An 18,241-nucleotide genomic window follows, 5' to 3' on the forward strand; every position below is an offset into this window, starting at 1 on the left:
TCCTCTCGATCGATTTGCTCTATCCGAACTACTTCAAACTTCATGATCTCTTTTCTGCCCAAATCTTAGTACTTGGCCATTCTATCATCCTTTGCTTCGTAGTTGCCCGAAATTTGGTTGACTACCAATTGGGAGTCACTGTATACCATCAGCTCGGTTGCCTGCATGCGAAATGTCGACTTCAAACCCACTAATAATGCTTCATACTCAGCTTCGTTGTTGGATGCTAGAAAGCCAAAGTTGATTGCCTGTTCAATGGTCATGCCTTCCGGCGAGATGAGAACTATGCTGAGTCCTGCACTGTGTCCGTTAGAGGCTCAATCAATGTTATGACCCAATTTTTTTTTTTTAAAATAGCCAGTGCATAATTTAATTGAGCAAATTTTTGAATTTGATTGTTGTGTAAATTTTGTGTGGAAACAGTTTGGTTTTGTATTTTTTAAAAATAGTTTCCGATCTCAAAAAATTATGAAATTTTTATATGTTGTTCCCATATAAGTCTAGCACGTTGGGTAAACATTTCAGAATTTATTGATGAATATTTATTTTATAAAAATTCGTGAACTGATCGGTGTTCGGTCTAGTATACAACAGAATTTGATATTAAGTTTTGGGTATTTAGGCCATGACTTGAGATATGTTTAACTGTTTGGGCCTTTTTAATTATGTGATTGGTAGTAACTACATTGGGAGTTGTTATTATTTATTATATAGGGGTTATAATAAATATTTGATAGTTGATTTTATGGTGTGTACCATATGGTAAAAAGTTACATATTTTATAAAGAATGCAATGTGTATATTTCGTAGAGAGCAAAATATTATATTTTGTGGTGTACAAAAATGTTATATTTTGTGGTGAGAAAAATTATATCATTTTATAATTTATATTATAAAATTTTGAGGTATTATTACAAAAAAAAATTTATTTTGGGGAAACCATTTTTTTTTTCTTTTGGAAAGCCAAACCCACATGGGGTTGTCCCCTCATGTCTCTCTCATTTTCCCCTCCTTTTTGCTTTGCTCTTTGTTGTGCAGAGAGCTTGGCTTTCTCATTCTTTTCTCCCAGCATGTATCTCTCTCTCTCTCTCTCTCTCTCTCTCTCTCCCCCTCTTTCTTTATTCTCCATTGTTGCTTAATCTTTGAGCTCCAAATGGAAGTCTTTAGAGTGAGATTTTGTTAAAGCATTATAAATGAAAGTCGGAGAAATCGTTGTGATCTTCGCAATGGTAGTCACGGATTCATAATCGGGTAAGATTTGCCTTCCAGATTTGCTTTTCTTCATTATTTGAGGTAGGGACTTTCTTCATATTTTTACATTAAAGTTATGTTAGGGTTATTTTGAGAGAATATGTCATTTTAAGAGATATTGCATATATATATATATATATAATTTTCAAATTTTTGTTTGGTAATTTTTGGAAGAAAAATTATGATGAAATGTTAAGAATGTTGGCATTTTGAGATTGATTTTGGAAAAATCATTTTGTGTTGTTAATTTTGTAAAAAAAATCTGAAAATAAAATTTAAAGGTTATATGATTGTATTTACATCATATTATGATTAGATGATTTATTTTGAGAAATATAAAGTTGAAATATTTTTTTTATCTTTGATTTGGAATTTATTTTTGATAAAAATAAATTGATGTTGAGGAATATTATGTAAATTGTTAAGTTAGGATTATAGAGTTGTTTTGGGATTAAAAACTTTAAAAGTATTATATTCATGAAACTTTATGAAGATGATATGTTGATGATTAAGTTGTGTTCATTTTTTTTTTTTTTTTTTTTTTTTTTTGTGAAAATGAAAAATGTGAAATAGGACTTTTGAACTCATAACCTTGAAAATGTTACTCTTGGGTATATTTCATAATTTTTGATATAAATATCATGTTAATTAGTTAATTTTAGAAAACTTGTGAAAATTGTTATTTGTAGAGATTTGAGAGAAAAATGAACTATTTAAGTAGCTTGGCATGACATATGACTATGTTTAAAAGATGAGACATGTTAAGTTAGGTTTGATATAATTTATTTTGAAAATTTGTGAATATAATGAACTTACTAATTTGATGGATTAAATTAGTTTGGTTAATATTTTGTATCGTTTATGATAAAAGTGTGTTATTGAGATTATATCATAACTTTTAATATAGTAGGATGAAAATGGTAATATTCAATAAGTATGGGATTTGGTGAAAATCATTTTGGTTATCGTGATTGAGGTGAAACAAAAATTGATTTAAGGTTTTGTGTGAGTCCAAACAATGGAAAGTTTGATATATAGTTTGCTATAGAATTGTCTTGACATGACTAAATTGGGAATGTTGATTAACTTGTGGAGACTATATGAATGTGGATATTGTTGAATTATCTCTTGGAATTGTATTATGATATTACATTGATAGAGATATGGAATTTGATCACAATGGAGCATTGTGTGGTGGAATTGAAATTGGAACTATTCTAATGCATTGTTACATATTGCATTGCCATTTCATTTCATTGTTATCATGGATTTCGAATTGCAATTGAAAACTATTGTTTTAAGAAATGAATTGTTTTTAGTGAGACAAGATCATTTTGAATTGTTTTGGGTAAATACAATGGTAAGTCTGGCTAGGGGGTGTAATTTGATATTGGTTAAGTTGGCCTGAGTGTCCATTGTGAAAGACCAGAAACCGCGCGGCTAGGTGTCGAGCCTTCCAGTTAATACTGGTAAAAATGACGAATTACAAGTGTCGAGCCTTCCAGTTAATACTGGTAAAAATGACAAATTGGTAGTACTTGTATAGTCTACTTGCAGACACCAGCCTAGGGATTATCTGAATTGTATTTACCATCTTAGAATTTTATTGAAATTGTTGGCTTAATGTGTTTTCAAATTGGCATTGTGCGTAAGATTTTCAAAAGATGAGAAAAATATTTTGAGCATGACATGACATATGCATTCATCTCATAAGACTGTATAAAATGGATTTGATGAATTGTTTAATTATTTGATTCAATTGATAATGAGATAATTGAATGAATTGAAAAGGATGTCATGTTGCTATTTAAACATGTTTATTTATTTAAGTTAACTTGTTGTGGTTAATTAAATAAATTGGATTTAAAAGATTATGTAATAAAATCATATGGTTTTGACATGATATGATTTCATGTATATGTACGAGTATTTTGGTACCCGCATATTTTCTAATGTTTTAATATGAGATTGCTTGGTGAGCTAGTGGTTTTGCTCACCCCCTGCCTGTACATGTGTACAGAGAATGTTTTTCGGATTTGAAGATCAAACGATGGGTTTTACCATTTCATAAGTGCAATGTAGTGATGGATTATACTACTTTATTTGTTGTTTGGCTTAGTGTTATTTTTTTTATAAAGAGTAGTGTCATCTCTTTTATTATAAGCCTGAGAGCATTTCTTTTATTCGCATGTAAATGTCATTGTTGTATAATGAGAGGGAATATGTATATTTAATTATTCATCATTTCACCCAAGGATGAAATGTTATTTGTAAATGGACTTAATTAATGAATATTGGTAATGTTATCTGAGTGATAAAATACAGGGCGTGACAATCAACGAAGAGCTTCCACATCTCTCTTACAAATAACTTCCCGCAAATTAAGGGATCTGATAACGCCTTAGGATTAAGGGTTTCGCCGCCGACACTATTTTCGTCAAAGTTGATGTTTGTCGTTATGATCTGGTCCTCACTATTTAGGACTGGACTTTCAGCCGGGTGTTTGCTTGTCGTACTACAAGTTGCTTTTTCTTCCCTTTCTGAAAGGGTGAACGGTTTGTTATGCAGTTGGGTGCCCTGCTATGGGGGTTGCGCTATCCCTATGACATCTTCCCCCTTTTCCCGGTTAAGTCGATTGGGCAAACCTGATGGCTTCCTAGGGAAAATTCAGCCACGAAGTCTGCTAAAGCTTGTGCCTTTATTGCGGTTCTTGGCCGAAACTTAATGTCGAACTTCCCTAACTCAATTGCCCATTTCAAAATTCGTCCAGAGAAATCCGCTCTCTCAAACAAGGCTTTTAATCGGAAGGCTATTAAAATAATCACAGTGTGGGCATGGAAGTAATGCGACAATTTTCTGGAAGCCATTATTAAAGCTAAGGCCAACTTCTCCAACGGTAGGTACCTTGTTTCGGTGCCCAGCAATGTCATGCTAACATAAAAGATAGGCAGGTATGATATGCTCTCAGCCCGTAGCAACACTACGCTAACTGCATGTTGGGAAACTGTTAAGTACAAAAAGAGTTCCTCCCTTGGTATTGGGGTTACCAACAATGGTGGAGAGGCCATGTATTCTTTGAGGCTTTCCAAAGCGCGGTCGCACTCGTCATCCCACTCAAACTTGGCCTTCAGTGCCTGGAAGAACGGTTGATATCTATCTGATGACCGACTTATGAATCAGTTCAGAGCAGTTGCAAGGCTAGTGAGATGCTGTACCTCCTTGACTGTGTTGGGCCTCTCAAGATCTTGGATGGCTTTGATCTGAGATGGATCAGTTTCTATACCCCGATTGGTTACTAGAAAGCCCAGGAATTTTCCAAACCCCACGCCGAACGCGCACTTGGATGCGTTCAATCGCAACTTGTGGGACTTCAAAATTTGAAACATCTCGTCTAGGTTCTTAAGATGGTCCCCTTCATTTTTACTTTTGACCACCATATCATCTACGTAAACTTCCATTGTTTTACTTAACAATGGCTCAAACATTTTGGTGATCATTCGTTGGAATGTTGCCCCAGCAGTTTTTAGGCCAAAGAGCATAACCTTGTAATAATATAATCCCCTGGGAGATGTAAATGATGTGACCTCTTGGTCCAGTTTATACATAGCGATCTGATGGTAACTGCGATACGCATCAAGAAAGTTAAGTCGGTTATGCCTTGCAGTTAGGTCCACCAGTCGGTCTATTCATGGTAGAGGAAAACTGTTTTTCAGGTATGCTTTGTTGACTATTTTGTAGTCCACGCAAACATGCTATTTGCTATTTTTTTTTTGTACCACTACCGTGTTGGAAATCCACATGGGATAGTGTACTTCTCTGATTGCCTCTGCTTCCAGCAGGTTTCCCACTTCTTCTGCCACTATTTCTGTGTGGTGGAATGCCGATTGGCGAGTTCGTTGTATAATTGGTCTGGTGGTTGGGTGGATATTGAGTTGATGGCAGATGAAATTGGAGTTAATGTCAGGCATGTCATACGGCGTCTAGGCGAACACTTCGATGTTAGAGGTAAAAAATTCCATGATCTCTATTCTCTCGGTGCTAGACAGAGACGAGCCGAGCAAAAAGAACTTCTCTGGGTTTTTCCCATCTATCCTTACCTCTACCAAGTCTTCCATTACCTTCTATTCGGCTACTTTGCCGACTTTTGCAAACAACTCGTTGCTTTTTGGCTCTTCTTCCATTTGTACAAACCTTTTTGCAGCTGCCTGGCTGCTGTTTACTGTAACGAAGCACTATTTGGACATGATTTGGTCTCCTAAGACTTCTTCAATCATTCCGGTTTCGTTGGGGAACCATAACACCTAATGGTAGGTCGATGCCACCGCTCGCATGGTTTGCAACCATGATCTTCCCAAGATTATGTTGTAAGTGGAAGGGACTTTCAATATCTAAAATTTCACCTGTTTTGTTATCGATCCTACCTTGACTGGCAGAATTATCTTGCCAATTGGCCATTCTGGCATTGAGTTGAAGCCGACTAGGGGAGATGTTGTGGGTGCCAAGTCTTTTCCTCCAATTTTAGTTGCTTGAAGGTCTCGTAGTACATTATCTCGCTTGAACTCCCTTGGTCAATTAGGATCCGCTTGATGTTGAAATTCTTGACTCGCAGAGTAACCACTAGTGCGTCGTTGTGAGGGCTTTGCAACCTTGCTAAGTCTTTGTCAGAAAAGGTGATGATGTTCGTTGCCTCCATTTTTTTTCCCTTTTCACAGTAGATTGTGCACTTAGTACCTCCCTTATGTGCTCAACCTTTTTGGTCATCCCTCTGAGGTCACATACTCGTTCAGGTTCAATGATCCCATTTATTACATTGATTATGCCTTGGGGCGGACCGTCGACCGGCATCCCATCTGGCCTATTGTGGTCTTGGGGGGCTGGCTGCATTCCTCCTTCAATATATTAGTCCAGGTGGCCTGCGGCCACTAACTCCTCCATATGTTGCCTTAATGGCGTACAGTTTTCAGTTTGGTGCCCCTTTTCATCATAGAATGTGCAACGGTACCTATCATCGTAGCCCTTTTGCACTTCTCTCAACTTGGTTGGTCGCCAAATAAAGGGTTCATCGCGTATCTCGCTAAGAATCCGGTAGATAGGTTTATTGAATACCGTGGTGATGGCAGTGCAAACTCTCAACTTCCTTGATTGGGGGTCCTATTTGTTGGTTCGTCTGCCTCGCCCATTTTTGCTTAATTGTTCTTCCCACCCGACCGTGTTAACTTTTGCCACAAGTTTTTTGTCTGACATCGCTGTTGTGCCAACTTTTGCTTTGGTGCGCATGATATCTTATTCTACCGGAATATGCTGATGCACTCTTTCCATTAGGGCCTCCATTGTGAGGGGCGACGTTATCATCATTGAATCCCTCAATTTATTTCCAGCCGACAAACCTCATTTGTACTGTGCGATAGCTAGGTTTGTGGGACAATCTCCAATCTGATTAAAGTCTCCCAATACCGATTATTGTAAGACCTCAATGTTTCCTTCTCGCCCATGTTTATGAAGAGAAGCTGGTCAATCTCTACTGGCGTCTTGGTGTTCGTTCTGAATCTGGTCATAAATGCCTCCACTAGTTGTGCCCATGAAGCTATACTACCTTCTGGTAACCTCTAAAACCATGTTAAACCTAGGTCGCCAAGGTTGGAAGGAAACAGGATATACATTAGAGCCTCATTTCGCCGATACACGGCCATAACCTGGCAGAAGTGGCTCAAGTGCATGTAGGGGTCTAACTTCCCCTCATAAATAGTGAATTTTGGCTGGTGGAAGCCTAAGGGTAATGTTGTGTTCTCTATCGCCGGAACGAACGACGAGCTCTACAACCTCGCTAACGCTTTGTCTGCAGGTTCATAGGCAAGGTGTGGTTCTGGTATCCTAACTTTGACACTCCCATGTGTTCTAGGAGCCAACCGTTGCAGCGTTGAGACTCTACGGGGGTCGTGAGCCTGGGCGTCTTGTCTCCTTCGAGACCTTTCCTGTAGCATTGTACACAGGTCTGCCGACCTAGGCAACTCTGTGTGCCTAGTTGTTGTTTGGTACGAATGTGAGGGTCGATAACTGTTTCCCTCCGTATAAGACCTTTTAGTCCTCGTTCTCTCAAACCTGGAGTAACGAGTCCTGAAAGTCCTTGATTGCATGTCGTTTGTCCTGAGGCTTCTGCTTTCAGCTTGTGATGGTGTGACTTGCCTGTCACGATCTTCTAAGTGGCAAGAGTGCGTTGCCTTTGCGCCCTTCTTCTGTTGCCACCCCTTTGCCTTTTATCTGGCTCTTCATTGTCTCTATGTCTGCCGCCATCCTCTGTATCAATTCGTCTTGCTCCCTTACGCGATCCTCTAGAACCTGAGGATCTATCATCTACCTCTGCCTGTTAGGGCTCTGAGAGTGACGAGGGCTTGAACCCTGTCTTTCTCGTGTGTCTCTCCATAGGTTTCGTCGCTAAGGATCTAATTCTGCCATATGTAGGATAAAAGGTAAACCTTCGCGCATTCCACCTCCTTTCGGGGTTTGTCTATCAATAACAGAATGTGGTCAGTCTTCATTGTGCGCCATGGATTTTAACTAATAGAGGAAACTTAATCAAAAGGTTTGTTTTTTTTGTGACTTCTCACAGACGGCGCCAATTGTACGAGCACAGAAATAATCTTCTCGTATAATCCTGTTGATCAAGTTTGCACTCCTCCAAATGTTGTCGCTTTGCCACCTGAAAACACAAACGTGAGCTAGCTGGCGAGAGTGTGCCAGAAACCTCTCTGATGCCTAAGTCAGCAAAACAGATAATAGACACAAAAGCTCTGTGTATTTGAGAGTCAGAATTATGATATCTGTACATAGGTCCTGTCATGAGCTTTTGTAGATTTCGCTTGACACAATCCTAGTACGACTCCAACTCTCATTATAAAAGTCTTCCTAGAAATCACACTCCCAAGGATAATGCCTATCCTAATAACTCCCTACTCACTGCTAACCAAGTGAGATGGTTTTTACCTCAGCTAAGTTGGTGTGGTTTAACCGAGCTAGCTTGTCTCTGCCGTGCTCTCGACAAAATAATGATGTAGATAGCGCTCGGCCGAGCTAAACTTAGCTCGACTCTCGCCACTAATGAGTACCTCGGTCGGCTACAAGGCTTCCTTATGGACAGTTAGGTCGAAGCCTTGGCAACACAGCCGATTTGATTGATGTTAGCCTGCGCAAGATTGAGCTACTGAAGCCCTTATTACGGCCCATAACCCGGTCCTTTGCGCGGCCTAATTTATCCATATAAATTACCCTCTCAGAATCCATTGTACAAAATCATACTTGGGAATTAGTGGATCTTCCACCCAGTTCTAAACCTCTTGGATATAAATGGATATTCAAGAAAAAAATGAAAGCAGATGGTTCAATAGACAAGTATAAAGTAAGACTTGTGCTAAAAGGTTACTGACAAAAGGAAGGTCTGGACTATTTTGACAGATATTCCCCTGTGACAAGAATAACATTCAGTCGCATGCTTATTGCTATAGCAGTGTTGTATAATCTAGAGATACATTAAATGGATGTCAATACAGCTTTCTTAAATAGCGATTTAAATGAAGAGATCTATATGGAGCAACCCGAAAAGGTTGTAGTACCAGGGCAAGAAAAGAAAGTTTGTCGGCTTGTAAAATCTCTTTATGGATTAAAACAAGCCCCTAAGTAATGGCATGAAAAATTTGATCATGCTATGTTTACTAATGGGTTTAAGATAAACGAATGTAACAAGTGCGTCTATGTTAAAAACACTAACAATGGTTATGTCATCGTTTGTCTTTATGTGGATAACATGCTTATTATTGGAAGCAGTCAAAACATGATCAAATTAACTAAACAAATATTGAACAAAAGATTTGATATGAAAGAAACGGGGGTAGTAGATGTTATATTATGAATGAAAATTACTAAAACATCTGATGGATATGCATTATCTCAATTTCATTATATTGGGAAAATTCTTGGTAATTATATCAAGGATGATATGAATATAGCTAGAACACCTGTAGACATCAGTCTTTATTTATCAAAAAATAAAAGTGATGCGGTGTCTCAACTAAAATATTTCCAAATCATTGAAAGCCTAATGTACCTAATGAATTTCACTTGTTCTGATATAGCTTATGCCGTCAGTAAATTGAGTAGGTACACTAGTAACCCTGGAGAAGACCATTGGAAAACAATCATTCCGGTTCTTAAATATCTAAGATTTACTTGTGATCATGGTTTGAACTTTACTCGATATCCTACAGTACTGGAAGGCTATTGTGATGCAAATTGGATATCGGATACTAAATATTCAAAATCTACTGGTGGATATGTCTTTACTCTAGGTGGCGCTGTTGTTTCTTGGAAATCCATGAAACAAACATACATCACACGATCCACAATGGAATCTAAGTTCATTGCTTTAGACAAAGCAGGAGAAGAAGCAGACTGGCTTTCTCCAATACCTAGAAGACATTCTAATGTGGCCAAAACCTGTGCCAGCTATTTGCATTGATTGTGATAGTCAATCTGCAATAGGCAGGGCACAAAGTCATATGTAAAATGGTAAGTCTCAACACATTCGTCATCGACATAATACCGTAAGGCAGTTACTCTCAAATAGAATAATCTCAATAGATTATATAAAATCTAAGGAGAATATTGTAGATCCGTTAACAAAAGGTTTGACAAAAGAGCAAGTGTATAGTTCATCAAAGGGGATGGAATTAAAGCCTATTACATAAGAGTCATCATAATGGTAACCCTACTTAAAGACTAGAGATCCCAAGAACTAAATTCAAAGGGACGACTAAGTTATGTGTGGCTCGCCAGAAATCACTAAGGGATTAAAAATTCCCAACCCATTCCTATGGTGAGAGTGATATCTGCAACATGTGTTGTATGCAGAGGTTTAAGGATAAACTTTGCTTTTAATGATTATTTATATCTTGATTAGGTATAAAAATCTAGAAGAGTATAAGAGATACTCACAATAAGAATCACCTATATGAGTGTCGAACTGGGACTGGTTCTATGAGAATAAAGAGACTAAATTCTCTAGAAGCACTCATGAATAACAAGGAGCGTTCAAGGCCAAAATGAACACAACTATGAGAACCACGATGTGTCAAAAGATATTTTGTGTGAAATCTATTGTCTTGGCTTACATAAACGGCTGAACAATTCAAGGTATCGCGTCCATTGGTTAGCTAGTAAGTCTGATAGGTTATCACTAGGGAAGGTTCAAGGCCGAAAGCTACCTATCCTGATGTAAGATATTTTCCATTTATACTCTTTTGACAAATTCTGCATTTTCGTTGTCATCAAATTTCATTCATGTAAGGGATTGTAAGAAATGGTCTTGGAAACATCAGATTTTTCCTCAACTTTGGTCTAATTTTTAGGTGGGACCCATGCGCCAAAGTTGGCAGATCTAAGTGGTAACACGTTCTATGCCATGTTGTGATTCACGTATTATATTTGGTTGCTCAAAACCATTATCAGGTGAATGAAAAATTAAAGTCAAAGTGAGCTTCATGGAAATGGTATATTGGTGAAGTTTCCTTAAAGGTTTGTCCCACATTGGTTTGGTGGGCAAACTTTTGTGGGTTTATAAGGCATGGGTTTGCAACTTGGGGAGGGCCCTAAGGAGTACCCAAGTTTTGTGGAAGGGTCAAGTTATGGACAAAGTGGGCTACCTAAAATAAACACGCGCGCGCCGTTGCTGCCAGTCGGGCAGGTGTGTGGTGTGAGGTTAGGTTGGGCTTGTCCAGCCCAATGCTTATCTTTTTGGACCAAAAACATTTTGGATTTTTATTTTTCTAAAATTAAATTCTTACCTTTTTTGAATTTAAATTTTGAAAACAATTCCGAAATGGTGTCCAGATTATTCCTACACCCAAACAGGTCCATATATGTCCAATATAAACCGAACAGATTCAATTATCTGTTCAAAATTCAAACCAAACAGGTTGTATCTGTTCAAACAGTGCCTAATAGCTACAGTACCTGTTCAAACAGATCTGCTACCTGTTGAATTCAAACCGAACAACCATCTTTGCACATTTATATAGACAAATCCCTCATTTGATTTTTCACTTAAAATTTTCGTCCTCAATCTTGCAATTGTTCTCTCTGCATTTTGCTGCATTATTCTCCTATGAGAAAGAATATAAACACAAAGTGTGTTCGTTGTGCAAACAGTTTGTAGTGCTCCTACTGTTTGCTGTTGATCATTTTATCCTGGGAGATAAACATCCATAATCTGAAAGCACCGTGGAGAGGACGAATCTATCTTAAAGGCACAGTATTAAACACTGGACTTGATCAAAATTTTATTCGAGAAAGTTAATAAGGTAAATAATTAATTTACTTTATGTTTTATTTTTTTATCAAATTTTGATTTTGTTTTTTTATAACAAGATAAGAATCTGTTGTTTTATTTTATTTTATATACTATTTTGATTTTTGTAATCAAACAGTTTCTCTTATTTCTTTAATTCTTCGAATACAGTGAGAATTGTCCAATACATTCATCATGGCAGAATGCAAGTTTCACTCAAAATGAATTCAATAATTGTCAACACAGCATATTAGATACTATGGTAAACTGTGAGTTTGGAGTTTCTAATTACAAACATATTAAACTTACATTTTGAGCACAGCCACTTATAAATTTAATTTTTTTTAAAACACCCTCTATATTCCAAATATATGTACATTCCTAACACTTCAAATTCTAAACCGATGTACATATATATATATATATATAACATCAAATTTATGTTAAATTTTTTAAAAAAAGATTTGATGTAAAAATGAAAATCTGTAAATTTAAAAAAAAAAGATTTGATGTAAAAATGAAAATCTGTAAATATTGAAATCTGTTTTGCAAGAGTCCCACATTGCTACAATACATGTGTGAGACTTCAATACCATTTCATAAAGGCATCTCAGTATGTTGGTTCAGTTGCACAGACCTCAAGCATAGAAACTTGGGGCTCTTTGGTGCTTATAAGACCGCTGTGTTTGGTTTACAAAATTGAAAGAAAAAAAGCAAAAGCAAATCAATTCTGAATGAAATATAATTAAATTTCATTTACGTTTGATTTATATTTGTCATTTCTTCTTCTAAATTCGTCTACCAAACACAATCCAAGTTGAAACTCAAATTGTGACGGCTTTTGTTACTGAATTCGTGAGTTTGAGATCACATGGAAAATTGATCTAACCCTCGGTAAGTGTAACAAATTTGTAGCATACCTCAAAATATTTCTCATGTTTTCTTTTTCAGGACAGAATCAAATTCAATTTTGAGGGTTGTGATTGTAAAACGTACATACTATAAGCTTCATTACGTGCACACTGACCTCAATCCTTGGGAAGAGTCTTTGTCCTAATCATACATACTATATTCATTATATGAACAGATGGACAATATTATTAAGTACCACAATTTTAAATTAATCCATTTTACATAACAACAGCAGAAGGGCTCACATACACCTGCGTGGAAAAAGAAGAAAACAGCAATAAACAGGCACCATGAAGATGCCTCTTTCTATTAGTCATTGCGTGAGAACTCAATGCACTAGACTCTTGTTAAAACATTGATTCCAGAGGTAGTTTTCGTGACTTGAATCCATTAGTCACATACCCGCTGTATGATTATAACCTACTCATTTTGAGAGGACCCATCTCCTTTGCCTTGGCCCTCAGTAGGTGCTTCTGTACCTTCCCAGTAGATGTCTTTGGCAGAGGTCCAAACACTACTGATTTTGGAACCCAATAAGCAGGCATCTTAGAACGACAGAACTTCATTATGTCCTCTGCCAAGCGCTGTTCGTTGGATTTGTTTACCCCTGGCTTCAATGTCACAAAAGCACAAGGCGACTCTCCCCACCGCTCATCTGGCCTTGCCACCACTGATGCCTCTAAAACCACAGGGTGTAAATATAGTGAATTTTCAATCTCCACACTACTAATGTTTTCGCCTCCAGATATTATAATATCCTTCGATCTGTCCTTAATCTCTATATACCCATCTGGATGCTTTATGCCGAGGTCCCCAGAGTGAAACCAGCCATTCGCAAAAGCCTCAGCATTTGCTTTAGGATTTTTCAAGTATCCCTTCATTACAGCATTACCTCGCATCACAATCTCCCCGACAGTAGTTCCATCAGCTGGTACCGGGATCATATTTTGGGTGTTGACAATATTGAGGCCCTCCAAGCCGATATATCGGATGCCTTGGCGGGCATTAAGCCGGGCTTGAGTTTCCTGGGGAAGCGAGTCCCATTCAGGCTTCCATGCACAGACAGTGGAGGGTCCATAGGTTTCTGAAAGGCCATAAGTGTGGGTGACACGGAAGCCACATTGGGACATTGCAAACAGAACAGGAGGGGGCGGGGCAGCACCAGCTGTCATTACATGGACAACACGAGGCAGGGGAACGATTGTTTCATCTGGTGAAGCATTTACTATTGTATTGAGCACAACAGGTGCAGCACAGAAATGGGTCACCCCATGTTTGGCAATGGCTGAATAAACCGCCTTCGCTGTGACCTGTATAAATGCAATGAACATGGTCAAGGAGAATGAATATGTGAAGTGAGCAACTAGCTTGTAAAAAGAGAAAGTGATGGAATCTACAATTGTGATAGCCTGTAATTAGAGGAAAAGCAGAAGTCCAACAGCATGGAATCTACAATTGCATCAATATTCTCCTTCATCTTTTTCTTTAAAATAAATAAAATAAATAAATAACAGATCAAGATCAAAAGGTCATATAAGTAGTTGAATCACGGAGTTACCTGTCGAAGGCATATGTTAGTCCCACAAACAGCTGCAAGTGTCCAAGTGTAACACCAACCATTACAATGAAACAGGGGTAAAGTCCATAGGTATATGGCTCCTTCATTCATCCCCCATACTAGAGCACCACTCAAAGACATGAGATATGCTCCGCGATGGTGCAACACTACCCCTTTTGGGCTGGCTGTGGTACCAGAAGTGTATCCCAAAGAAATACTATGCCATTCATCCTGTGGTGGTTTCCAAGCAAACTCAGGGTCACCAGTTTCCAGGAACTTTTCATATTCAATTGCCCCTCTTCCTAAAGCATATTTGAGTGACTTTGGATCACAGCTTTCATCAGCTATGACAATCAGCAGTGGAGGCTTAAAACTGCTTTTCTTTTTCTCTTGCCAAATTTTCAAAGCTTCCTCTGCCAAGGGAAAAAACTCTTGATCCACCATTACAACAGAAGATGATGAATGTTCTAAGAGAAAAGCAACAGTTGATGCATTGAGCCGAATGTTGACAGGGTTTATAACAGCTCCAGCCATCGGAACTCCAAAATGAGCTTCATAGAGAGCTGGAATGTTTGGTGCAATGACTGCCACCTGCCAGCATATATTAGAAGTGAAGAGTAAGCTGGAAAGCGCCAACCAGCTGAAACAACATTAACAAGTACATAAGTCCCTTTTATGCAGCATTATTGCCAATACCATTATTTCTTACATGTACTACCCTTGAAGACAACTATTTCAATTTCAGTAGATAATTAGAAGAACTCAGGTGATTTGGTCTGGTTCTCTAGCTTGCCAATATCATCACTTTCGTTCCATATCTTTGAATTGGAAAATGGATGAAGAAATAGTCTAATAATACTAAAGAAGTCACAGATGCATTGAGGTTGAAATGCACTGCATCAGAATGGTGTAAAGCCATGATGCCTAGATTGAGGGAAATGATAATGAAAAGATTGTTAGTAAGCTTGAACACATACTTATATTGGTGAAAGGCAGTGGGCAACTGAACCCTAAACCCTAAACCCAAGATGTCCACATTAATGTACCTATGGGCAACCACTTCCTCTCAATACAGACATCTTGCAGGTACCATATTAATGCTATGTGGTTGCCAAAGTGGCTTCATTGGCGTTGCATAGCTCGACATATATTGTTGGGCCTATTTTTTAACAGCTTAAACTTAGGGAACAATTGCCAACTTAACAAGGTATCAAAACTCAAATTGGAGGAGGTTCTCTATTAAGTTGTGTTATATTATGAATTGTTGTCTCCTTGATGTTTGGTGGTAGTACTTGGAAGAACAGTCATAAGACTGTAGTACATCTGGTGCTTGAGAAGAAGAAATGGGACTGTTTTTGCATTGTTCTCTCTGAATAATATTAATTTTGTTATAGCTGGGCCCCTATACCATCTCCAATTAACATGTCCCACATCTCCAAAATCATCATAATATCATTCTTCGTTGTTAATAGCTTGTCAAAAGTGATAAAAAATAAAAGATAACAAAATCAATAATAATATTAATTTAGTGAACTTAGCAATATTCATAGCACACTAGTTAACAAGAATAACTTATTCCCCAGAATCTGAAAACGATCCCACTCTATTATTCTACTCAAACTTTACATCCCTTAACACTGAATCAATATTTAACTATTAGCCACCCTCCTCGAAGATAAAATTTTGCAACCAATAATAGAATTATTTATATGCCTAACATGTGCTTGTTACTGACATAATTTTATACATTGCTCTATAATTACATCAGAACCCAGAGAAGTCAATATTCAGTCACCCTCGAGCCTCAACGGTCAGATTTGGCAATCAATAATAGAATTATTAATACCATTGAAAAGTGCTTATCTAAGATATTTTATCATTCCAGCCCAATCATCCAACAAAAGCGGTACCAAATACAACTTAGAGAAAATGAATAAATACACAAAATAAAAATTAAAGAATTATTAATACAACTAACAAGTGCTTAATCAACATATTTTATCATCAGAGAGCCCAATCGGCCAACAAAAGCGGTGACAAATCCAACTTAAAGAATATGAATATATACAGAAACATATCTTGTATAATTATATTTACAAATGTACACATACATGTATAACATCAGACGAATAACATAATCTAATCCACTGCTAATTTTACATTTCATCAAAACTCCACAAATTGACAGGTTTCATATTAAAAACAGAGTTCAGGATGTCAAATTTCATCCAAATGTTCAACTTTATCCAGAAATAAGAGGCAATACAATCAGTACCTCAATCTATAAATTTTTATTAATAGAAGAACAAAACAGAACAGTCGAGAGAGCCAGATTCAACAATTTGGATTAATTGAGATGAGTTATACATTTTCCGGAAAAAAATACGAAAAGAAATGTAATCCTCGAAATTTTCTTCTATATATTTTATTTCCACAGTTTCTCAGCTTTTCTCAGTAACCAAACGGATGCTAAAACGGAAGAATACAGTTCGAGAGGTAAGGTAAGTATAACTTTGTCCAGAAATAATAAAATCAGTAGCTCGTTCTCTAAATATACGATAATAAATGTAATCGTCAGAATTATCTTCTCTTTCTTTTGTTTACACATTTTCTCACCGTTTCCCAGTAACCAAACGGATGCTGAAACGGGAGAAGTCAGGTTGAGTTGAGAGGAGGAGATAGATAAAATTACCGTGTTACCGAAGCCGATGGAGCGGCGGGAGAGAGAGGAGGCTAATCGACGGCAACGGAGGTAGGTGTGGTGCCAGGTGTAGTGCAGAGATCCATGGACAACCGATTTGCGGTTGGGATGAACCAGAGCAGCCCTCTCTAGAAACCACAATGGCGTCAATGCAGTGTAGTTCGCTGCGTTCTTTGGTAGATCGTCTATGTCTCTCTCCACCGCCATTTTCTGCTCTCTCTCTCTCGATATCATACATTACATAAGGTGTATTTTGCTCACGGCCTCTTTTGCGTTGACTTAGAAGTGATTATTCACTTTTAATTTATTTTAAATTATATTATTTTTTATATTATTTACATGTTTTTTTTAAAAAATAAACTTTTAACTATCTCTAAAACGCTACATTCCCATAATTGTGAGAAAGTCAACTCTTCAATTGTTTGAAAAGTAAAATTATAAATTAAATGTTGAATAATGGATTGGTAAATAATTATCTCACGTTTTGAATGTTTTCATGGTTTTAATTTATTAGTTGATTAAAAAATATTATTAAATATTTATATTATGTATAATATTAATTTATATAATAATTTATATATATAATATAAAATAATTTTATAATATTTTCATATATATAATTATTAATTTGTAATAAATTTCACATTGTAAATCTCTTTTATATTTATTTTTATTTTGATATTTCATTAGAAGTTAAAAAAATATATATATTAATTATAGCAGAGTAGAATAATTTCAAAGATAGATTATATATTTCAAAATTTAATCCGCAATTAATGAATAGATCAGTGAGATTTGGTTTATTTTGGTAGATTAGATGATATTTTACATTGTTCTACTTGTAAGTTATATTATAATTTAGTTCATTTTTGTTTTGTATAGGTTATGTACATTAAAAAAAATTAAATTAAGTTAATTTAATTATCGTAACTTATTTATTTTATTATATTTATTTTTAAAATATATATAATAAATGTATTTTTAAAAATAAATTATATATTTTTTAGTGATAGACATAACAAATGGAACTTGTTATGATTTTTGAATCAATTTAATATTTTACATAAATAATATACATAAAAAATTTACAAAACAAACTATTCAAATTATAACAGTGGCGTTTGTAGAATACAAGCTTATTTGATTTTGGTTTCCATAAAATACTTTTCAGAAAATTCTACTTTTTATTTTTCATAGTTTTTTGTTTTCAATGAAATTTGGAGATTTTTTTTAAAATCCCTAATATTAAGATTTTATAGCATAAAGAATATTCAATATTTTCATAATGTCTAAGGTCTCTCAATATCGATCTAGAGAAAATTCGATCCTGGGAATTTTTCTAGATGAATTTTCTCTGGATTTCACAGAGAAATTCTGGTTCATACAGAATTTCTCTAGATGAATTTTCTCTGGATTTCACAGAGAAATTCTGGTTCATAGAGAATTTCTTTAGATGAATTTTCTCTGGACTTCATAGAGAAAT

At 36.3% G+C, this 18,241-nt stretch overlaps 1 protein-coding gene and 1 long non-coding RNA gene across 3 annotated transcripts; one reads left to right on the forward strand and one right to left on the reverse strand.

Annotated features, from left to right (window-relative positions):
• Positions 1 to 970: 970 nt before the first annotated feature.
• LOC145793157 (uncharacterized) lies at positions 971 to 13,107 on the forward strand. Its single transcript, XR_014333800.1, has 2 exons — positions 971 to 1,251; positions 11,449 to 13,107. It is a non-coding gene; the product is annotated as an uncharacterized LOC145793157 (long non-coding RNA).
• On the reverse strand, positions 12,663 to 17,040 carry LOC114269396 (acetate--CoA ligase CCL3). Of its 2 annotated transcripts, none has more exons than XM_082875840.1 (3): positions 16,750 to 17,040; positions 14,058 to 14,697; positions 12,663 to 13,809 (listed from the first exon to the last, which is right to left on the reverse strand). In XM_082875840.1, the coding sequence occupies exons 2-3, from the start codon at positions 14,589 to 14,591 to the stop codon at positions 12,913 to 12,915; spliced, it is 1,431 nt and encodes a 476-aa protein (XP_082731966.1). In that variant the 5' UTR covers positions 14,592 to 14,697; positions 16,750 to 17,040; the 3' UTR covers positions 12,663 to 12,912. The 2 variants fall into 2 exon arrangements, with proteins under 2 accessions (XP_082731966.1, XP_082731965.1); XM_082875839.1 differs by having other exon boundaries at positions 14,058 to 14,648; positions 16,750 to 17,039.
• Between the last annotated feature and the right edge of the window lie 1,201 nt (positions 17,041 to 18,241).

This window comes from Camellia sinensis, chromosome 6 (genome assembly GCF_055761805.1).
Source record: "Camellia sinensis isolate YWXY chromosome 6, ASM5576180v1, whole genome shotgun sequence".
NCBI lineage: Eukaryota > Viridiplantae > Streptophyta > Magnoliopsida > Ericales > Theaceae > Camellia > Camellia sinensis.